Source organism: Nelumbo lutea, chromosome 4 (genome assembly GCF_056320005.1).
Source record: "Nelumbo lutea isolate HS-2025 chromosome 4, American lotus-T2T, whole genome shotgun sequence".
Classification (NCBI taxonomy): domain Eukaryota; kingdom Viridiplantae; phylum Streptophyta; class Magnoliopsida; order Proteales; family Nelumbonaceae; genus Nelumbo; species Nelumbo lutea.
In genome coordinates this window covers 45,617,311-45,640,184 of record NC_142687.1, presented here as the reverse complement: position 1 = coordinate 45,640,184, position 22,874 = coordinate 45,617,311, and the positions used below count along the sequence as shown (strand labels likewise).

Genomic DNA, 22,874 nt, shown 5'->3' with positions numbered 1-22,874 from the left:
CTTTTAGTAGCCTAGTGGGCCAAAAGACATTGAGCTTTTGGGGTCTTGTCTTTAGAGATAAAAACCGTTCGTTAAGCGGCTCAGTCTATTGGGCTTTTAAAAATGAGTTTAGAGGCTATCCATCACATAGAAAGACCAAAATATTCATTTGAAGCTTCTCAAAATTCAATGTTTTTGGTCTTTTTGCACACACATTTTTTCATCTTTCCAGCTTTTGGTTACCAAACAGAAAAGACCAATTTTCGGTCTTTCAAGCTTATTGAAGTCCAAAAGACCACGTAGAAAGACTTGTCAAATGTCACCTTAGACTTGTGTTGTAGAATTTGAGCCTTTTCTCCAGTTGCTAAGATCACCTTTGTCCGTTTATTTATTTCTTCAGTTGCAACTAATCATTGGCCTTTATATCAATTAGATGTTAAAGAACACTTTCTTGTATGGTTACCTTATGAAAGAAGTGTACATGAAGCAACCACCTTGATTTGTTGCCCATGAATCCCAAAACTAAACTTGTTTTAGATCAAGGAGAGTAAGTATATGAACTCGAGTAGTGTGAGCGTCGGAAAATGGCTCACTTGGGCTGATATGGAGTCGCCACCCATCAGTTGAGGAAATAGAAGTGATGCAACGGTATCTCCATATATTTCTCTTTAGTTTGGGCCTTCTAGCATAGTGAGTACCCATTACATCGGAAATTATTAGTTCTTGGATTATCCTGTGATCCACAATCACACTAACCTTCATTACATAAAATCATAGTTTGTATATAAATAACTTTGAATGGATACCATTATGTATACAATTAAACTTACCCTTCTATTGTAAAAATCCTCATTGTGTAATCATAACCAAATTCAATTTAGGTCAACAACGCTTTGGAATCCTTGTATATTGTCCTTAACTTGTTGAACTTATTTTTGAATTGGAGGTTTGTGTATTCATTTTGGATCCTTTTTAGAAACTCTTTCTTGATCTCTGCCCAATCAACCTTACTAAATATGGTAGTAGTTCTAGTTCCCTTCTTAATTTGCTATGCCATCAATTCAATTAAAACATTTTCATCTCTAGTTGACCATCTTGCCATCGCTATATGCTTGGCCTCCTTACTCTTAGTTGTGGCCACTTGCTTACCCTTCTAAGAAGATGCCATCTGTTTCTAGTAAAATATTGATTAGAAAATATTCATTGTAGATTCAATAAAAATTGTTAAATAAATTATTCTCAAAGTTAAAAATGAAACATAAAGCCTGTGTATGAGTCTGATCATTAAGATGTGCAATTATCTACCTAATATCAAACCAACACCAACATCTCACATTTGATTTGTCCTAAGAGAAACTATTCACACCTTACTATACTAGAACATTCTAACAACAACTGACTACAAAAATTAATTAAAGAAAGGGAAGAGAAGAAATGTTCCTTTCTAAAGACATGGAGACACAATAAGTGATACTTTATGACCTACACAAGGTTACACAGTGTCACTCATGTACCCTTGCATTGCAAGAAATATCCTTAGTGCAAAACCTATGTTGTTGATGTACTGCATGTGTACTAGAAAATTCATGGGGTAGAACAATTATCGGAGTTTGTAGAGTGGATCATTTTTATACTTTTATCGTATTGGGTTTTGTGCCAAACAGTTTATGGTTATAGAGTATAAATGATTAATTAATTGTTTTATCCATAGCAACTCTCTGTAGCTTTTTTTGGAACTATCAAAAGTAAAAAAAAAATAGCCACAAAATTGCTATTTATTATCAAGGAAATCAGGCATGTTTTCTTTCTTGTCATTTGCTACTGGAAGCTATCATCGAGTTATATGGTTAACACTTGGTGAACATGTTGGAAAAGACCATATAGAGTACAAATTCACCAACATCTTAGTTGTAGTTCAAACTCATTAGCTATGAATTGATTGCACCTTTGCTTTTGATGTACAATGACAAACTATATTCAAGTATCCTAAAAAAAATGTTAATAGCAAAAAGGAAGAAGAAAAATTGTTCTCCATCCCTACAACAAAACATGAACAGAGTTTGGCATGCATCCTTGGGGAGAAATAGCCTTGAAGAAGAAAGTCCAAATCTTGTGAGTTAAATTGCAATGGGGGAAAAAGTGGCTAGAAGACTCCTCCTTACTCCTACACAAGGAATAAAGAAGATCTAGTAAATTAAACCCCTTTTTTACTAACACCAACTTAGTAAGACATCTCTCCCAATTCCCAAACTACTAACCAAGTAAAAAACTTGATCTTTGAGGGTGCAGCAGACCTCTAGATTTTGTTAGGAAAAAGGAAAGCCTCAAGCATCTCTAACCCTTTGTGGCAAGATTTAATAGAAATTAGGCCAAATTTATACCAAACTAGCATCTTATGCCTCTCAAAAGCTGAGGGTAAGCCTTAAATGCACTGCAACCGTACTTTTCAACTAATAATCTTCTCCATAACCCATTATATTCTAAATTGAAATGCTAGAACCATCTTCATATTAAAACCAAATAATATCTTTTGACCTTTCTTATAACCAAACCATAAGAAACTAATCATAGCACACTAAATGAACCAAGCCACATAAAACCATAACAAAAATATATAAAACATCTACACAACACTCAGACCTCATGCTCAAGAGGATTATGCCTCTTTTGTTATAAACTACATGTCATGCATCTAAGTAGTGGAATGATTTGTGTCACACCTTTGCAATTTAAAACATTTATCAAAAGCCTTTGGGACTTTTGACTTTGTTGAAGCAATTCTCATCTCCACCATGTCCCTCCTTCCCCATCCCAAGTCGAGCCTTCATCTCTCAACATCATACCAACACCACTTTACTTCTACCAACCACAATCATGTACCCACTATCAAAACTCTTCAATAGTACCTCTTCACTTCTTTTGCTTCTTCAATCTCTTCAACCCCCCAACCAATCTCTTCTCGACTAATGAAGACAATGGCTCTTTAAGCATACCTTTGTCTTTGTTGAGGACTCTAGGTGAAAATTATCCCTTAACAATGACTGCTTTTAGAAATTGATTAGTCATTCTAATATGTGATTGAGTTGAAGGATGACTTCAAGAGTATCTTATTACACCCTAAATCCACCTAAACTCATCCTTTAGAAGTTACTTTTCCTTCTTCTCAATCAAATAAGGCATTTGTCATTGCTCTTTCACTCACTTTTCGCAAAATTTAAATGCTTCATCACTTTCTGTGGCCCAATGAATTCAGTCTAATTTGAATAGAGTTTAGAAGATAAAGGACTATAAACTCAACTTTAATATTCTTTAACTTTCTTTTTGTTTTTAAATTGTAAACTTTAAATAAATATAAAAACATTTTTTAGACTAAAGAGTGAAATTAATTAGGAACTTAAGATTTAGAGGAAGGGGTGGTATCTCAAAACCCTAACATACGGAAATTTCTAGGTCTTCTTTATTACTTAATAGAGTTCAGTCCTATTGTTCCTATTGTTTTCTACACTAATGACTAAAGCATGTAGAAGGCAGAAGATATAGTGAAGACCTTATATGGTCCAATTATGGTGAATTTTAGGCCAACAAATCACTTCACCCCCCCCTCCCCTATATCTACAGGGAGAAGACATTAGAAGATCATAACTCCTAAGTTATTTCTTGCAAAATGCATGGATAGTACTTTTTCTAAGTTATTTTTGCAAACAAAAAATCATTTGAGAGTATAGGATACAATTGTCTTGGCAATCAGCTGTGCAACTACTACAATAAACCATTTAAGAGATACATGGGTTGCAAATCTTCATTGAATTGGTATCAAGGGTTTGTCTATGTACACAGGTATGTATGCTGAAAGATCTCACCATTTAAGTATGGTCCTAACAAGAACAAATGACATAAGCATGTCCTTACTAAATGGAGAGAATTAGGGAGCATTAATAGTTGAGGTATGGTAAGAAAGTTGTGATACCTGGATTTTGTGAGTTGTATTCCAAGCAATGAACTTATTTGGGAACAAGGGATTTGTAGAATCGACCTATCAGATGAGATTTTTCATCCAAAATCAGAGTGATTCTCAACATCGATGTACATATATATATAATTTATATTCTATAATATAATTGAATCAAATATTTATCAAATCGAATCGACTTCTATTCGAATTCAATTCGATAAGTTTATCGGTAAAGAAGTGTTGTTCGAATTCGATAATTAATAATATTTGGATAATCTGAATTTGATTCAAATAGGTTGGATCTCGAATTCGAACTCAGATTTTTGGATATTTTTTACACCCCTACATAAACATGGGAGTCATTAATATAGAGAGGGGGTAATTATATTGTTATTTATGAATCAATAGAAAGATTAAGAGTAAGATAAATTTAAATTTAAAAGTTTGCTTAAATATGAGAGGTATTAGAGAGGAGACTAGAATTCGTCCTTACACCATCCTCACAACACTTTTAGTCATGCATTTGGACATCTCTGTACTTGTATGTTTTCATTCACAAGGGTGATGTTCCTATTGCACAATTGCAAGTGTTGTGAGGACAATTTTTGAGAGAATGTAGAGGGGTTATAAAATTAAAATTATAATGTATTAATCAACACACTTAGAGCACTAGTCCATATTGGGCCTATATTAACCAAATAGACATAAAATGACTCAATATAGACCCATATTAGCTCAATACAGAAGAAATTGAGCAACATATGTTTTCCATCCATTCCATGTATCAAACCCTCATTAGAACAATATATATCAGATATAAGCCTATATGTTACAAAATTTTAAAACTTTTATAGAGATGACGAGCCAAATGGGCCTTAGTCTTCAATTATTTATTGGTGTGGTTAGTGTTTTATATTTTAGATAGTGGGTCATAGTTTATTGGGTCAACTTTTCTTTCTTTTTACTCTCTGTTAAATAGTTATCGTATTGAGGGCACTCTTGTAATTGTATTGAATTTTACAATCAAATTAATAAAAGTCATTAGGGAACTGAAGAGAGGTTTATTAAGCTCTCTTCTTTCTTCCCTTCTCTTCTCTTTCTTTTTTCTTCTTCATCTTCTAAACTCTCTCTTTCATCTTCTTCTCTCTTTTTTTATTTATTTTTAAAATTATTACAAGTATAATTACAACTCCTTCGATTGCATACTCAGGGGTAGTCCATCCGTCATACCTTTAAATATAAGAGTTATTAAGAGAGATGAATAATTATAAGAGGTTTATTTAGGAATCAAATAAATTGATTAGGAGTGGAACAATTTTGAATTTGAAAATGAGTCTGTTGCATGATAGATATCTTATAAGGAAGCAATACATAAGCACAAGCAATTATATACCTTTTAACACACAAAAAAATCTCCAATAGCAATAAATCTTTACCTCAGAGGAATCCTGCCCTTCCTTTAACCTCTTCCATCGGTCTTTTAACAATTTGAGGCATCACCTTAGGGACATGAGTGTCTACCACCATATTCTTTCCCTTATCCTTTGGCCCTTCTTCCCATGGTTTTTCTTTGATTAAACAGATTCTACAAACTCAAACCTAACAACAATCTCCTATACTCATAAGACCATGACACCTCATACTCTACTTCAATCACATCACCCTCGTTTATCAATTCTACTTCCACCTCCACAATAGTAGTAGGTGCCTTGTGCCATGTCACTTTTTTGGAGGGAGAAACTTCATATAGCAGTTTAGCACCAATGCTTTGTTCATGCTTTTCTACAAAGGTGTCAATAGTATTCGAAAATTTGATTTTGAATTCGAGATTCAACATAATCGAATCTAATTCTAATAATTCAAATATTTAATTGGTTGAATTCGGATATCCTATTCATATCACATAGCTAATTGGATTCAAATTTGTATATGACCTAATTTGATTTGATAAGTATTCGAATTTGGCCAATTATTTAATTTTTATATATAATAAATAAAATATTTAAATGTTTTATACAATTTATATATAATAATTAAAATATATAAATATTTTATATATTTATTAGTTACCTAAAATAATTAATTGGTCAAATTCAAACCAAATCAAATATTTAATCAAGTTCGAATTTGAACATTAATTTCCAATTTTTGTCTAATACCGAATCAAATTTGGATATCAGATTTTCTAAATGGATTCGAATTCGGATATTGCTAGATTCTATTTGAATTTGATCCGTTTACACCCCTAATCACTTGTTCCACCCAAATGACGATAACAATGGTACATGGGAGTGAACAACCAAAGGAAACTTTTCCAACCAGCTGAAAAAATGCTATCAACGGATGATAATGATGGGATCTTCACACAACTTATGCCAAAGGGGGTTGCTTGGTCAAAACCAAGTTGGGCATCATGCAATCAGGTTTGTAATGAGTACCCATGGCCTTGTAGGAGGAATTAATGAATTACAACATAGAAGGATGGTAACACAACATTTTAAACAACACCATATCCCTTCCAAGACAAACCACATAATCACTCTCCCCAAAAAATCGTGAACCAAAATGCAGGAACTTGTCTCCACTACGCAAATGTAAAGATGAGTACCAAATGTACTATGCTTGTTAATAAGCTCCAACAATTTTTTGCATGATATATTAGCACTACAACTAACTCAGCGCTTACCATGGAAGCTATGTAATTGCCTTTCCCCCCTTAAAAACCACTGTTACATTTGAAGAACTCAACTTTATTGACCTAATTCCCACCCTAGGAAATCTCTCACAAACAAATATAAAAAGAAAAATACTATTTACATAGCTAACAATTATATGACTCCTAGAAGGAGAATAAAATGAAATCAAGCATACTATACAAATGACCCAAAAACATGGGGGTTAAAGCATGTCTCTCCCTCGTCGCCGACATGCAAGCATATCACATTAGTCTTTTTGAATATTATTAGGACCACCTTGAAGCAAAATCCTCAACAAGAGGCAAGTAATGGAAGTAACAAGGGCTGTAGAATCTATACCTTTTCTAGTTGCTTCTAACATCAGATACCAAAACTTAGACCACGCTTTCAAGGAACAGTTACTATGATGAATAGGAAGCAAACCTTGTTGCATTTGGGAATCTAAAGCCATCAGTCACTCAAAAATCTCTTTACTTAGACCCTCCCAAAACTCTTTACCAGTGATATCTATGATATGGAAAACACCAGAGAACGGAAAATCCACTAGCACCACAACATCCTCTAGAGTTACAATAAACTCTCCCCATGTGGTAACAAAGTATGAGTTGCATGCCACCATCTAGAGTAGAGTACATGGATGAATTCCAAAAAACGATTACTAAACAAAGAAACAATGTGAGCAACCAACTACCACTGACTAACTGCATATAGATACGGTGTAAAGAGGATGAGCTCACATGTAAGAACACCAATTCATGAATATGTTTGTGCGGTCTTCATACATCTTCAAATGTAGTGCTTCAGCTTACCAGGGAGATGTTAGCTCTTGAAAGTATCCCATCTTATCAGGTTGAATGAAGTCTTGAAAATGCCTCTTAATAGCTCTCTCCCAATAGTAGTAAAGAGGGATCCTCATGTAAAGGATTCGCCATGATAGAATCATCACAAAAATCCATAGAGTCCATGTCCATGACCACAATCCTAGCACTCGAACTATCAATCTTATTGGAAAAATCGTTGACAACATTAACAACAATAGTTTGTTTGAACACCATTGTTGAAAGGGCAAGGGAAGTACATAGAAGAATTCAAAAGAATATAGAGGCACAACAAAAATAGAAGTAACAGAGGCAATAGAGAGCAAGAAAAATAGTATAAATGCATAAAGAATAAAAAGCATAAAGCAACTAATTTATATGAAACAAAAATTATGCCAAGTGTGCTACACGTGTCACTAGGACAGAGAATAGCTTAAAAACTAAGTCTTGATTAACGGTTTGTATGCTTGACCGCCATCGTTACATTTTCTAAAAATCTTGCCCTATTAGAAACAAATCTATTTCAAATTAAGCATGCACAAATCAAGAATACTAAGAGCTTGAGGAACAAACTTATCTTCATGTGATACTTTTCAAAATTCTTAGAGAGCGATTATCATAACCACAACCACAACACCCCCCAAAACTCTAAATACCAAGGCTAGACAAAGAAGGAAAATAACATAAAAAAGATGTAAGAAATAGTTGAAGGGGCTAGAAGGACCAAGGGTAGACCAAAAAGGACATGAGCTGAAATAGTAAGAAATAAATTAAACACTCATAATTTAACAAGGGATATAGCAATAAATAAAACTAGCAAAGACCCGTGCGATGCACGAGATGCTGTATTCTACATTTTTACGTGTAGAATAGTAATTTTGTATTTATTGGTTATTGAGCTTTGAACTTTCCTTTTTGTATGGCTTATATATTATGAGAAGCACATAAGCCAAGTGATGATGGCTCAATTGATACCTTGTCTAGTTAGTTGTAGCAAAAACATGGGTTGGGGCAATGGGCTACCTCCCATTGATGAAGATAACCAAAAACTCGCATTGAATTATTTCTTACTACATTTTATTATTAAATTAAGAAAAATCCACTAAACAGATTTACATTAAAATAAATTAATAGAAACAAAGGGAAAACTTAAACCCAAGGAAAGGAATAAAATAGAGGGAAAAACTTGATTACCCAAGGAAAAGAACAATGATTTGTTTAGATTGGTTCACTCCACGAACTAGTGGGCAAATTTGGGCCCAAGCTAAGGTTCATATTTAGGTTGACCCTTAATCTAACCGAGTCCATTTGATTTACACCCTATTTTATTAGAGAGAGCCAAAAGGGATTGAAAAGACATTTAAGAGGAAAATAAAGAATGGGGAGGGGAGATTTATGTGGGGGTGTGGGGGTGTGTGTGTGTGTGTGTGTGAGAGAGAGAGAGAGAGAGAGAGTGAGAGTAAATATGGATTTTATGAAAGACAATAAAGACCCATGAGGTGTTTAATGATTCAATACAAAAATAAATACATGTGTGAGAAAGTAGAAGAGGAGGAGCTACATGTGAGTTTTGTGGTGAGAGGACCCTCGCCACCCTTCTTTCCTCTTTCTATTATATACAGATGGACTAACAAAATAGGATTCCTGTGGTGTGGTTGGTTGTGATAAGGTTTAGATGATGACGATAACAACGAATGTATGGGTTAGTAATCCACCATATTTGTTTTGTTAGTGGACCTCAAACTAATTGTGATGCTCTTATTATTTAAGGTTGTGTTTGGTTGCAATACAGATAAGTTTGCATTAATGCAAAACTATGGCAGTGCAAATGATTTGAGTGTAAATTATGACTTTTTTTTTCAAAATTTAGCTTATTTCGTTTGATTGAATTACAAATGAAATAAATTAAGACATGAAGCAAAATAAAGTAAAATCTAAAACAAAATTAATCAAGAAATTGCATTTTTTTTTTACATTTTAACTCCCATGCATTTGTACTGGTGCAAATTTATTTGCACTGCAACCAAACATAGCCCAATGAGCACTTTCTTTGATTGTAAAAAGACTCATCGATCTATCTTCTAGGATGTTTGCTAATCCTACTATATCACTCAAATGTTTTAAAACTTGACTGAACCTTGAACCATTCCATCTTATAAGGTTGGATAATGAACCCTATTTCACCATTTTCATTTTGTTTAATGCAATAACCTAGTAATCTCCTAAACAAGTTAGACTAGTCAATAATTCAACTACCAAGGGTAACAGGTTGTTGGGCATGCCAATTGTTTATTTATAAAATGGTGGTTTGGAGGTTGGTTTGAATCGTTTTGTAATTGGGCATCATCAATGATCTAATCGGCCAGGTCAACTACAAGTAGAAAAGATTATTCAACTTAAATTATGTTCGTACCCAACCTAGGGTGATTGATTAGGAGTTATATGAGTTATATGTTGATCTAAAAGTTCTTTATGTTAACCCTCATGTCATTTATGTAAGAGTAAGTGATGTGGACAAAGGAAATTGGTATTGTTCATTTATCTATGGTAAACCAAATAATGTTTTTATGGAAATAGAAAGCTTTTGAAAGTTTGTTGAAGGAGCCTTGGATTTGTATGGGAGATTTCAACATAGTTTTCCAACAATGGGAAAAAAGAGGGAGAAAAATCATATAACTCTAAGTACTTGCAAAGAAATAAGGATCTAATGGATAAGTTTGAGGAGGTTTATGTAAACATCCTTCATGCCTTTTGGTTTGCCATCATTTCCTTTCAACACTCTTAACAAATCCTTATTAAACTAGGACATTCTTTACTTTTTTCTACCATACGGTAAAGCTACCTTTGACATCAAATGTCTCAATTTGGAATTGAGATAATTGCACTTTTTGTTGCCATTATCTTTTAAGCAATTTTATGAACATCTTGTAAACATTAATTTGTAAGCTTTGACATCACTTTGTTAGGTTCACAACAGCCACCTATAGGATAAAACTACGAAGTATTTGAAGAAAATAACAATAAAGAAAATGCAATAGCAATAGAATAAATGAAATCCAAGCGAAGACAAACAAAATAAGCACCATTAAGAACATAAAGAACTTATGTGGTTTGGCCTTACTACCTACATCCATAGGAGAAACGAAAGCTGTTTTTCACTATAAAAGTAAATGAAGAAAAATAGTACAGAATACTTTGTGGTTTTTAACCCTTATACATCCATTTTCTCTTCTCTCAACTCGAAAAACAAAACAAGAAAAAAGAACATACTCTACACCAAGAGCACTCTTCATTCTCTCAACCTCTAATTTTTTTTTTTTATTTCTAAAAAGAAAAAGGAACAAACTACCTTTTCTCTCTTTTACTTCTTCATACAAAAGAAACATTTTATATATAAAATCCACCTTAACCTAAAGAAAAATCAAACCAACTTAGATTACAACTTAATTAGACAATCAAAAAAGTAAGACATAACCCCAACAATATTTTATTTATGACTAAACCAATGGATATTTCTTTCTGTTTGTAAATAGGACTAATGTTGGGTTAGCACACTTGTTAGCGCAAAAGAGGTCCAGTAGAGTCGGTCTTATTTTTACCTTATATCCTTAGGTGGCTAGAGTTTGTTGTTAGCCGTGACTTAGCTCCACCATAACTTGGGCCTTGGGTCTGAAGATATGCCAAATTCTGTGATCGAGACAACTATTCTATTGTCAAGCCCAATTAGGCCCATTAAAGGCTGACAACAACATGACAGAAAAGTGTATAACACGAGCGAGCGTTGACTCGGACCAGTCCAACTGTCCGTGAGCATAGGTCCCAAGATCTAGTTATGGACTTATGGTGGGGTCCGCCCCCCCAGGTTCTATCTACGCATGCACCCTAAACTCGCTCCAGGTTCCAGTCTTTCAGATGATGCGTCTTACTACGCATCGGGCATGTAACCAACCGATGTTAGCAAATATCTCAAAGCGCGCGTAACTCCTTCCCGTTCCTTTTAGCGCCTTTTGACATTTCTCTCTCCTGCTACGAATGTGAACAGTCTCCAAAGAGGAAGCTCTTACAGACATTGCGCTTCTCGACCTACTCTGAAATTTCTAGGGTTTTCTACTGCTCTGAACTCTGAAAATACTCCATATTGTAGATTAAGATGAAATGAAGCGCGTAATCGAAGAAATTTCCGACGAGGAGTGGGAGAATTACTCGTTTAAGCCGTCGAGGATCCTCAAAAAGGGGAATTCGCCTCCTCAGATTGAATCGTTTGCATACCGGACGAAAATAATCTGTGAGGTTGATGATGATAGTAGTAATGGAGTTGTTGAGAGTAAGGAGAATTTGGAGGATGAGGATACAGAGATTAGGGATGTACGACCACTGGCGAACCGGTCGCGGAGATTCGTGGTTGACGAGGACAGTGATGATGAGTTGCGGGAAGTGGTTGATATCCGGTCCACGGAAGAAGAGGAGCAGCCTATTTCAGTCGATGAGGAAGATGTAGTGGAGGAGTTGAGCGAGGAGGATGTGGAGGAGGGGGATGTTGTTGGTAAGGCTCTTCAGAAATGCGCAAAGATATCGACAGAGCTAAGGAAAGAGCTCTACGGTTCTTCCGTGTCGTCCTGTGATAGATATGCGGAAGTGGAAGCCGCTTCTGTGAGGATTGTGACGCAGGTAACTGTAGCCAGTATTTGAATATGGCATGTTACGTCTTCTTCTTCTTCTTTCTTCTTTCTTTCTTTCTCATCTTTATAAATGGTATTCGATGTTGTTTGATTAGGATGATATTGATGCGGCTTGTGCTTCGGATGAATCAGATGAGTCGGATTTTCAGCCGGTTCTTAAACCGTATCAGCTTGTTGGTGTCAACTTTCTACTCCTGTTACATAAGAAGAATATTGGGGGAGGTATTATGTTTATTTTCATCTCCCTCTGCACTGCAGAATGACCTTTTTAGAAGAAACCAAATGCACATGGTCTTTGTGATTTCTACACTATAGTAGTTAGAATATTATAGTTCATTGCATTTTATGTAATGACCCTTTTATTGGGTCAACACCTAGGCGTGGTACTTGTCCCAGTTGTCAAAATTTTACAATTCACCATATAATTTGTGATTTGAATCATGAACACCAAGGGTTTAAATTTGAATCTTACGTCTAAATCCTTTTATGCAAAAATCTTAAAATCTTATTTATTGTTTGAATCCTATAATCTGATTCATGAATCTTACAATTTATAGGATTCATGTGATTTAAATGAGCTCAATAAGACTTTGTCATTTCCTTGTTTCTTTTGATTATCTTTTCAAGAGATTATTTTTTAGTCCTTGTTAGAAAATGATTTATTTAGATTACCTAAGACATTTTAGAAACCATACTAAGTTTATTTTTCATCATATGTAGGCTAAAGAACCATTGTATGTGGATTAGTTGACTTTCAAGTTGTTTTAATCATATCATCTTAGGCTATTAGTATTACAAGCTAAATAGCAGAAATGATCTTACAATTTACATTACAATTATGGTTTTTCAAAACATTATTGTATATGATGGTGGCTGCTTTTGCATGTAAAACATGATTAAGTTAATAGTTAAATGTGACAATTTTACTAACCAGTTTACCAATTGCTGAACGTAGCATGCAAAGAGACAGTTAATTGTGCAAGTATGAGTCCTTTTACCTCTGATCAACAATCCTTATGCATCTTATTGGATTCTTTTGGTGTCTGATATCTTGATTTGTACCACAGTGTCTAGATCATTCTTTTTTAATTTTGTCTTATTTGCAACATAAAGTTTTGCCTTTATTACTACTGAGCTGGTTGTATTCTGCTGATGCATATAATCTTGAAAGTTTGTCTTGCAATGTTTGTTATATATCTTTGACTTTTCCTGGTTTTTCTGTATTTACTTTCTATACAGCCATCTTGGCAGATGAGATGGGTCTTGGTAAGACTATACAGGTATCAGATTCATACCTTGCTCATGTTAGTGTTAAGTGTGAGTTTATGCCTTATCAATTTGTTTCAGATTATAACAAGCTTCCTGTTTGACAGGCTATCACATATTTAATGCTGCTCAAGTACTTGGACAATGACCCAGGTCCTCATTTGATTGTCTGCCCTGCTTCTGTTTTGGAGAATTGGGAAAGAGAACTAAAAAGGTGGTGCCCATCTTTTTCTGTACTCCAGTATCATGGTGCTGGACGAGCAGCCTACTCAAGGGAGTTGAGCTCTTTGTCCAAGGCTGGCCTGCCACCTCCATTTAATGTACTGCTAGTGTGTTACTCACTTTTTGAACGACACAGGTTGCATGACAATTTTGGTTTATCTATGATATTGTATTTGGGATTCTTTATCCATTATGAGTACTTTAGTCTCTAAATTCAACTTTTACAGTGTGCAGCAGAAAGATGACCGCAAGATTCTGAAGCGTTGGAGATGGAGCTGCATTCTAATGGATGAGGCTCATGCTCTGAAGGACAAAAACAGCTACAGGTGGAAAAACCTGATGTCAGTTGCACAAAATGCAAACCAGCGCCTGATGCTTACAGGAACACCGCTTCAGAATGATTTACATGTATACAACACAATTACAGCCTTTCTAATTGCTATTAAGAAATCCATGCATGTGCAGATTCTGACTAGGCAGTCATTACTCCAGATTGCTTCATTACGGCAATGTCATATTTGATGAGCAGAAGTGGTTTATATCGGAAAAATGTTATGCTGAAAGTAGAGAAGCTCTAAAGCAACATGATTGTGAAAGTGGAGTTTTGTTCTGGGTCTGAGATGAACTATATTGTGAATTGATTTCTAAGATTCTACTGATAAAATATTAAGAGAACATAAAATAGATAAAACAAAGGCACCAAATAATGATAGCAATAATATTTCTTATTGCCGTTGATGGGTACAGTATCTGCTGTATTATCTCTTGAGGCTTGCCTTTATTCCTTTTTCTTTTGGGCCTTCTCTTCCTACCATTAGAGCTGTACTTTGTTCTTTCCTTGGTCTATATTTTCTATCCGCTGCAAAAGAGTTCGTTTTTGTTTGGTAAACCTGCTCAAGAATTCATGAAGATGCATTTACACCTTTTGTGACATTGATATTATTATGCATACTGAATCACAGGTTTATTGCAAAATTATTATATATTATCCATGTTCACTTCACAATATGTATGACATTTGTTCCACTATAAGCACTTTGGCATGGTCTGTCAGAACTAAAGAAACATATATGATTTGAATGCAAAAGCAATTACAATTAGAATATTTTATTAATAAAAAAGCAATAATAATTACTGATAAAAAAGAAATCAATAATAATTGGAAGTACTAATTTTTTTGCTACTTGAAGTCTTAATATTAAGTGATCCAAATCCAATGTATTCTATGATGCTGGGTTGCTGGTAGAAATCTTGTAGCTTCTTGTCAAATACTCTGGGTTTGGGCCTTGTCTTGTGGTTAGGTTGGTGCTTTTCTTTTACCTCCTTTCTTTTGGTTTATTTTCAATGTTGTTAGGTTTTTCTTTTGAGTCTGTTTCTGTTCTTTGTTATTTTTCCACATTTTTACCATTCCTTTCATGAAAATTCTGTTATTAATAAAAATGTAAATATAAAATAACTGATAAAACAAGTAAATGGAAAGTATGGTTTTGAAAGATATGCATTTTACCTCTTGAGCAGATCTTAGGAACCAGAAGCTTTGAATCATGAATCATGAACAATGCAGTTCAGTTCAATTGTACAGAAATCATTTTGTTATTCTGATGCACACCGATTTTTTAAAAAGTTTTAAACATTTTCTGATAGAATCTGATCATGGACTGTAGCACCTCAAGATTTGAGTACTTGTTATTAGGGGTGATCATGGGCAGGGCCCAGACTAGGCTTAGCACCTATGATAATGGTTATAGCCTAGGCCCATGCCGGGTATTGGGCCTATGGCATCAAAAAATGAAAATGTAATTATTTATAAGTTTTTAAATTATATGATGTATAATATGTGAAAAATATTGCATGGGGCTGTTCAAGTCCAGCAATTGGAAATGCTGAAAAGTTGGCCGGTAATGTAGGAATGGCGCAGGGAGAGAAGAGGTTGGAAATGCTAGATTTCGATACCAAAGTTGGCTGTAGGAGAGAAAGATGGAGAATGCAAGTGGGGGAGTTGGGGAGTTTCAACCAGCGATGAGATGGAAAAGGGAGTTGGAGATTGAAGCAAAAAAATGTTTGAAGAAGGAAAGAATAGTGGATTAGCTGTGCTAAAAAAGATCAGGGAACACAAAAGAGCTACCGTATTTTTAGTAGGAGAAGCTATTTGTTGGCTAAAAGGGTTTGTTGATGGAGTAGTTTATTTTGTAAAAAAAGCAAGGTTGGAAGAGTTCTTTGGGATTATTTATCAAAAAAAAAAAAAAGAGTTCTTTGGGGTTACTAGGAAAGAAATACGAAGTAGAGATGAGAAGGAATATGAAAGGTTGATTTGCTGCTATAATAGGATATTTTGGTGATAATAGAAGACAGTTGGCTTGCATTCCAGAGTTCAGGAAGAGAAGAGGTTGGAGGTTTTTTGGGGATAAGCTACAGTAGCTCTTAATGAGGTTGGAAGAGAATCAACAGAAAGTGCAAAATTCTTGAGGTTTGAGGGCCCAACTCTGCAAATACGTGTAGCTAGTTCAACCAAATGTCTAGAGGTGATGATGGTTGAGGAGAAAGGAGTATGGAGGCTGAGGTTGGTTCTCACAGCAGTAAGAGATGTTACAGATTGGGGGGAAATCTTGGAGTGCATTTTGAGGAAACTCAGTCTTAAGGTCCCTGCTTTTATTATGCCTTTTGGTGATCGAAAACCAATTCTGGATGTTGGAGAAGAGGGCCTTGATCTCTCGATTGTTGAGATGGTGGAGACCATGGATGACTTGGTGTTGGTCGAAAGCTGGCACGTCATGCAACTAGATGGATGTTCCCCAAGGGAGCTTCTTACTGAAATTGATAGGGTTCCATTTAATCTCTGGAATGAAAATACTCTGATAGTCTTTCCAACGGGGGTTCCACCAGAAAAGGAAAACAATTCAAAATTTTTTGAAAACAAAGGGTAGCGAGTATTAAATCATTTGTTGAGACTATGGGGCCGCATCAGACTTTAAATGGGGACCACATAATAAAAAGGAGTAACAAGGGACTCTTAACTCAGAACTTGCTAGGAGAAGGATGAATAAATTAGTTGAACCAGGCAAGGAGTTTGGATGGTTGAGTAAGACTGGAGCATGTGAGGACTTAAGTGGTTAGGTGAGTTGAATTTCAGCAAGTCCAAGAGGGCTGATTGGAGACAATAACTTATGTCCATCATCCTCCCCGACGGGGCAGGTTTTTGTTGCTTGAAGGATGGGTTTTGGGGTGGGGATGGGGGTACAAGTAGGCTAAACCTGACCCTCCCCGACCTGCATATTGTTGGAAAGAATATAAACTTTATGTACCAAGTTTTGAATTTAATAATATTTTGAATTTTATGTGAAAGATAATTGATAACTTATGTGTTTTCTACATGTCTAAATCCAATAATTGGAAATTATTTGTTTATTTGTGTTATTTTACTTATTTATTGCTTATATATGACAAGAAATTATAGGAAATTAGATACGGTTTCTAAATCCAAGTTGCCCCTACCCTTGAATGTGGGAAGGGTTTTGCATTTTCATGTGCGGGTAGGGTTTGGATTCTCAAAATCCAACCCGTTACAGGTTTTGGGGCGGGTATGGGTTGGGAGGTTTAGAGAGATGAGTAGGTTTAGAATTTACAAAACCCTCCTCGAACCCGCCCCATTGCCATTCCCTAGTGTTGAACCATTTCTTGACTGGAACTCTACCTTCTTTGCATCTCCCTCATAACTTGCTGTTACCCATAACTAGTCGTCACTGCCCTTTTTTGAATTTCTCAACCTTTTAATCGAGCTTTTTAGTCTACCCCTTCTTAATGACATTTTTCCTATTATGCCCCTCTCCTTCTTGACCCCCAGTCCAATCGATGCACGGTCGTGTCAAAATTTTCCCTCCTCTTGGACTCTTAAACTGTGGGTCCCACTAGAACCTAAATTGGTCGAGGTCTCTTTTGCCCTCCTCGGTAAACCTTCTTCCTTTTTTATGTCCCATGTCGATTGAGTTTCGCCTCTCCCCTCCAACTCCCCTTCCACATGTCCCATGTTGTTCTAAATTCCTTCTCTTAATTCTTGTGAAATCCCAGAACTACCCCTGTCTCTTCCACTCTACATCTTCGTCAACCTTGGACGATTCTTTGCCTCCTTACCGCTCTCACTGTGGGCTCCGTCTCTGTTGGACTTCCACACTCCTCTCTACTTCCATTATTCTCTTTGGGCGATTCTAGGTAGGTTCCATCTTTTCCTTCCGTGATTAATCTGAGGTCGTAGCGTTCCCCAGCAAAGACTAACTTCATCCTTTTTGGAACACCTGCGGTCTCCTCCACTTCTACCAAAATGCTGGCCATGCCCAACCTCTCTCAACTTCTGTTTTTGTCATCTATTTTTAGGAACCTCCTACAACGATTACCTATCTTCTCGAGAGTGACTATACTCTATGCATGAAGGGGTATTCCGACTATGCTTATCCATATCACCCTTCTCCTCTTCCTTTCATTGCACAGAGATTCGGCTGCAGGGAACCACCACCCCAGTTTGAGATTGAAGCTTTTCTCTATCCTTCTCTCCACTTTGAGCACCGCTTCAATCTATTTCCTGTAGTGAAACATGAAGAGGTAAAGCACTAAAGCCCAGCTTGCATCTTTCTAACCCTCATAATCTTATCATGACCCCATTCAAGTCTCGCCCAGGCTTCCACTTTCTCTATATCCATTTCCCACCCAACAAACTTTCCCACCAGGCTGGCATATAACACATTTCGATTCTCTCCTCCATCTTTCCCACCTTGCTGACGTCAACTCTCAACACCACTTCTTTCCTTCTTGCAGCTCCTCTCCCATTCCCCGCCACTCTTGACCCCTCTCTCATTCTTCTGGGAGAGAAATAAGTTCACTACTCAGCACTGCACTACATACCACAATTAAACAACTGTTGTTAAGACACTGCTGCTGTCATAGGGTTCAGCACCAAAAATATCCTACTGTTGTCACACATTCAGACATAAACTGGGAGAAAAACAGTCCATACGCATACCTACCAATCAGCACTGCCACATAGTTGAAGTCCGGTCCAAAACAGATAGAACACACCATGCTATCAGCTGACTATAGGGTTCTGTTCACACCTGCCCACAACTAGTCCTCTTCGAGTCTTTGATTAGAGGGTCTGAATTAAGAAAGAAAGAAGAAGAGAAAGAAAGGGTTCAGCTAGAGAAAAGGAAAAGTCACTTACTCTCAACCGAACCATCTTATATTTATAGTCTTTGCATTAGAATACAAAAGACAACTTTGTCCCTCATTAAGTATGGGACACACAACTTAAAGCCAGACAAAATAGTCAACCCTTCTTTAATTAAAAAGACAAATGACCAAACTACCCTTATATTGCCGATTCTAACACTAACCAAGTTTTTCTTGTAAGCTATGTTGGTTGTGCATGCTACTAATCTTCGAGTCACTCGAGATTTTCTCAGAAAAAGCATCTCAAGTTCCTTCTTCGAACTTGAAACTCCTGTCGTTCTCAGCTTCCTTTTTCACAAGGATGCCCTGTAACTTCTCCACAAACTGTTGCTAATCTTTACCCTGTTTTCCTTCCGGTATGCAAATAAACTGCTTCCTATTATGACTGAATAGCTCAGAGAAGGCCACAAACACAAACCAATCCTTTTGGTTTCTTTTCAGCCTTGCCATGTATTTTCTTCTTGGAAGCTCCAAACAGCTCTTCCAACCTTCTTTCTTCTTGGACCAGAGTGCTCCATCGGATAATCCTTTCAATCACTGGGTTGCATCTCCCATAAGAAAAATGGTTGCCTATCCTTCTCTGACTTTTAGAGAAAGCTGCCCCTTACCTTTTCCTTCTTCCATGAACAACTTCTTCGATTCAATTCTTAGGTCTTCTCTTCACCTCGAGACTGGGACGAAGGATGCCTCAGAGTTCATCGTCACTACCTCTACCTAAAAGGTTATGCATCTTGCACCAACTGCTTGATTCTTTTCTTCTCATAGATGAACCCTCACCAGTTCACTTCCTTTTCCTTTTGCAACCATCTAAAGACTAGTTTTGAGTCTTCCTTGATTGATAACTTCTGAATATTCAAGTATTTTGCCTTTTGAATACCCTCCAAGATGGCCAGTATTTCAGCTCTCAAAGCATCTCCCACCCCAATAGGACCCAAGAAAAGAGCAATAACTTTCCCTTCCTTGTTCCTAAACACTCCTCCAATACCTGAAGGACCCAGGTTTCCTTTACTACTTCCATTGAAATTCATCTTAATGAAACCACTAGAAGGCAGTGGCTAAACAAGCCTAATACTCTCCTTGGGAGGAGTGGAATCTGCAATTTCCTTCCACTTTCTCATCAATTCACCGGCTGGAATATAATCAAACAGCTTCAAAGTCTTCACTCAATGGACCAGTCTAATATATATGGCTTCAATTAATGTCTCCTTGTTCCTTTCCTTTTTTGAAAAAGTTTTTGGTTTTCTTTCTTCCTAGAGGTCAAACAAACAGCTGCCCTTGTACACCTCCAAAGAGGTAGAGGAGAACAAGTTTTGAACAGAAGATGGGGGATTCCACATGGACCCAAACAAAAAGAAACCATTCCCAATTGAAGAAGCAAAGGGGTAGGAGATTAATAAGTGGTAGCAAGACTCATCGTTGGCTTTACAAAGAGGGCACCAGAAGAGGGAAAGACACCAAATGGGCTTTTTCTTTGTACTAGATCACATGTTTCTCTCCAAGTACACTTTCCAGCAAAATACCACCAACTCTAGGCGGAATAGGTTTGTTCCAAACCTCCTTTACCGGAGAAGGCCCACCCAGACTAATGCTCAACTAGATTAAATGCAAAAAGAATGATGCATAGGTAAAGGAACCAAAGGCTGAAAGGGTCCAAATTCTATTATTCCCTCTTGAGGGATCCAAGACCACTCTATCAAGGTCTTGAAGCAAGGCCATGCCATTGCTTATTTCACTATTACAAAGGTCTCTTCTAAAATCCAAATTCAAGTCTAAACCAAAGTCAAAATTGGAAGGATCCAAGAAAAAGAAATATGCTCCTTTTTATGGATGGATAGGTCAAAAAGAGAAGGATATTGTTCCTTTAAAGGTGATTTGCCCAACCAAGAATGCTCCCCAAATTGGACTAAATTACCAAAGCAAGGATTATACTTGATGAGAGGCAGGAATGAGGAAAGGGTGGCATGAGTGGATTTCCATTGAGAAGCTCTAATAGCCCTTGTTGAGATTCTATAGTCCCCACACATTTGTCCAATGGCAATCTCCACAACCACTTCCCTATAGTGATTTAAAAGGCTTGCCTTAGGCGAGGCACATTTTAAGGTATGCACCTTGCATAGGCCCTTGGCACAACACTTTTAAAAGGCAACATGCTTGGTGCACCTTGTGCTTCAGCCCATGCATGCACCTTTTTTATTTTTTGCACTTTTTGTTCTATTTTGAACCCAAATCAATTTTTTTTGGTGTGTTTGTGTGTGTAAGGGTTAAGAATTTAAGACCCTAACATGGACTTGTTTGGGCTTGCCTTGAGGGGCTTGGTACAAAGGTGGCTCGTAGAGTCGAGAATGCAAAATGTTTTACATCACATTAGCTATGTTTATATTTTTATTTTAGATAATAAGTGTTTGAAAATATTTATTTCGAAATCTAAGTTTATATTTTTATTAATATTATTTTTAATATTTTTGCATTTTTAGCATTTTTTGGATTTTCAGTTTTCTTTTGATTCTTTTTTGGCATTTTTTGTATTTTGTGCCTTGCTTCGAAAATTTCCCCTTGAGCTTCTTTTTGCGCCTTGTGCTTTTAAAACACTGGGTGTGACCATTAATCATTTATTGATCTCCTCTCCTTTTGTGAATTGTGTTTGGTGTTGTGCCTTTATTTTCTCTTTGGTTGTAGATGGGGTCGTCCTCAATATTTGATAATGTTATTCAGTTTAAACTTTCTAAGATTGCCAAAGAGGTAGAGTGATGTGGAGGGTAGTTAAGCAGCAATAGCATGGACCATATGGGTAGAAAGGAATGAGAGGATTTTCAAAGAAAAGTGTATTTCATAGGGGAGATTGTGGGAAATAAAAAGTAAAAATTGTACACTAGGTAAAAGCTTTGGAGGCCTTTCAAGAGTTTTCATTGGATGACTTAATTTGGGCTGTCAATGGGCTTTGGAAGTTCTATTCCTGATCTGACATCCAATCTAATTATGGTAGGAATGGGGGAATGGGGGGAGTATTCATGGATACAGATTAGAGGGCAAGGTTGTGTTAATGCTCTTAGGCCCAATTGGTGTTGGGGGGTTCTTTGAAGGCTCAATTATAGGCACTATTGCAATGACTAAACAACTTGGGTTTCAACTAGTGGAGATGGAAGGGACTTCAAAACTAATCATTTCTTGGACTAGTTGCAATGCAAGAATCTAGGTGCTTGGTTTGATTGGCATTCTCTATGAGATGTTGATTGCTTAGACAAGGAGATATCTACTTCGAGATGGGCCAAGAGGACGACAAGTGGAATGGTAGATTCTTTGGCGAAGCAAGGGGTCTACATGCAACAACTATTTTAGGCTAAGTTGTAATTGGTCTGAATTTGTTAGACTTAAGGGTGGTTGGGTTATACTCTCCCAAATCTGTAATGTACTCTTATTATTTTTATTTTAGTAAATCTTTCAGCTATTGACCAAGAAAAAAGAACTTAGAAAAGGACACTAACCAGTTTTGCACAGATATGGAGAGGGGAATGCGAGTTTGACATGTGTCAAATAGTCTTCCTTGGAAAGATGACAAAACATGGACTTTGGTCATCCTTATAGAAGAGTACATACACAAACATTGTACCTACAAAACGTGGGTCCAAGATGTTGCCTTCATTATAAGTAACATTTAGTACGGAAAATGGCTTTCATCTTGTTAGCTGTTCATTTATGTTAAATAAACTAGGAGAAATAAACGGGTTTCTACAAAGATTCTAAGAGTTCAAGTCAAGGTGATCCATTGTTACTCATGCTTTATGTTTTTTTGTTGGTGGCAGAGGTCTTAGGTAAACTATTTTCTAGAGCCAATGAAAGGGATGTACTAAAGGGTTGAGGGTGGGCAGAGACCATGTGCCCACATACAGTTTGCTAACGACACCATCATATTTGGGGAATTTAGGGGGTTGGAATTTTTTATGTACGTATTTGCAATAATGCAAAGTATTTCTGGTCTCAGAATTAACTTGGCTAATTGTGACTTAGCAGGAATTAATATGGATTAATGGGTTTTGGGGAGATAATG

The 22,874-nt window shown here is 36.4% G+C and overlaps 1 protein-coding gene across 2 annotated transcripts in view; it reads left to right on the top strand.

The window, feature by feature from the left end:
* The first annotated feature begins 11,323 nt into the window (after positions 1-11,323).
* Positions 11,324-22,874, top strand: part of ETL1 (SNF2 domain-containing protein / helicase domain-containing protein) — a 47,535-nt gene continuing 35,984 nt past the window's right edge. For both annotated transcript variants that reach the window (XM_088986625.1, XM_088986626.1), the window contains exons 1-5: positions 11,324-12,113; positions 12,220-12,346; positions 13,364-13,404; positions 13,498-13,748; positions 13,840-14,020. In XM_088986625.1, coding sequence (XP_088842751.1) covers positions 11,601-12,113; positions 12,220-12,346; positions 13,364-13,404; positions 13,498-13,748; positions 13,840-14,020 — 1,113 coding nt within the window. In that variant the 5' untranslated portion in view covers positions 11,324-11,600. The remainder of the gene's footprint in view (positions 12,114-12,219; positions 12,347-13,363; positions 13,405-13,497; positions 13,749-13,839; positions 14,021-22,874) is intronic.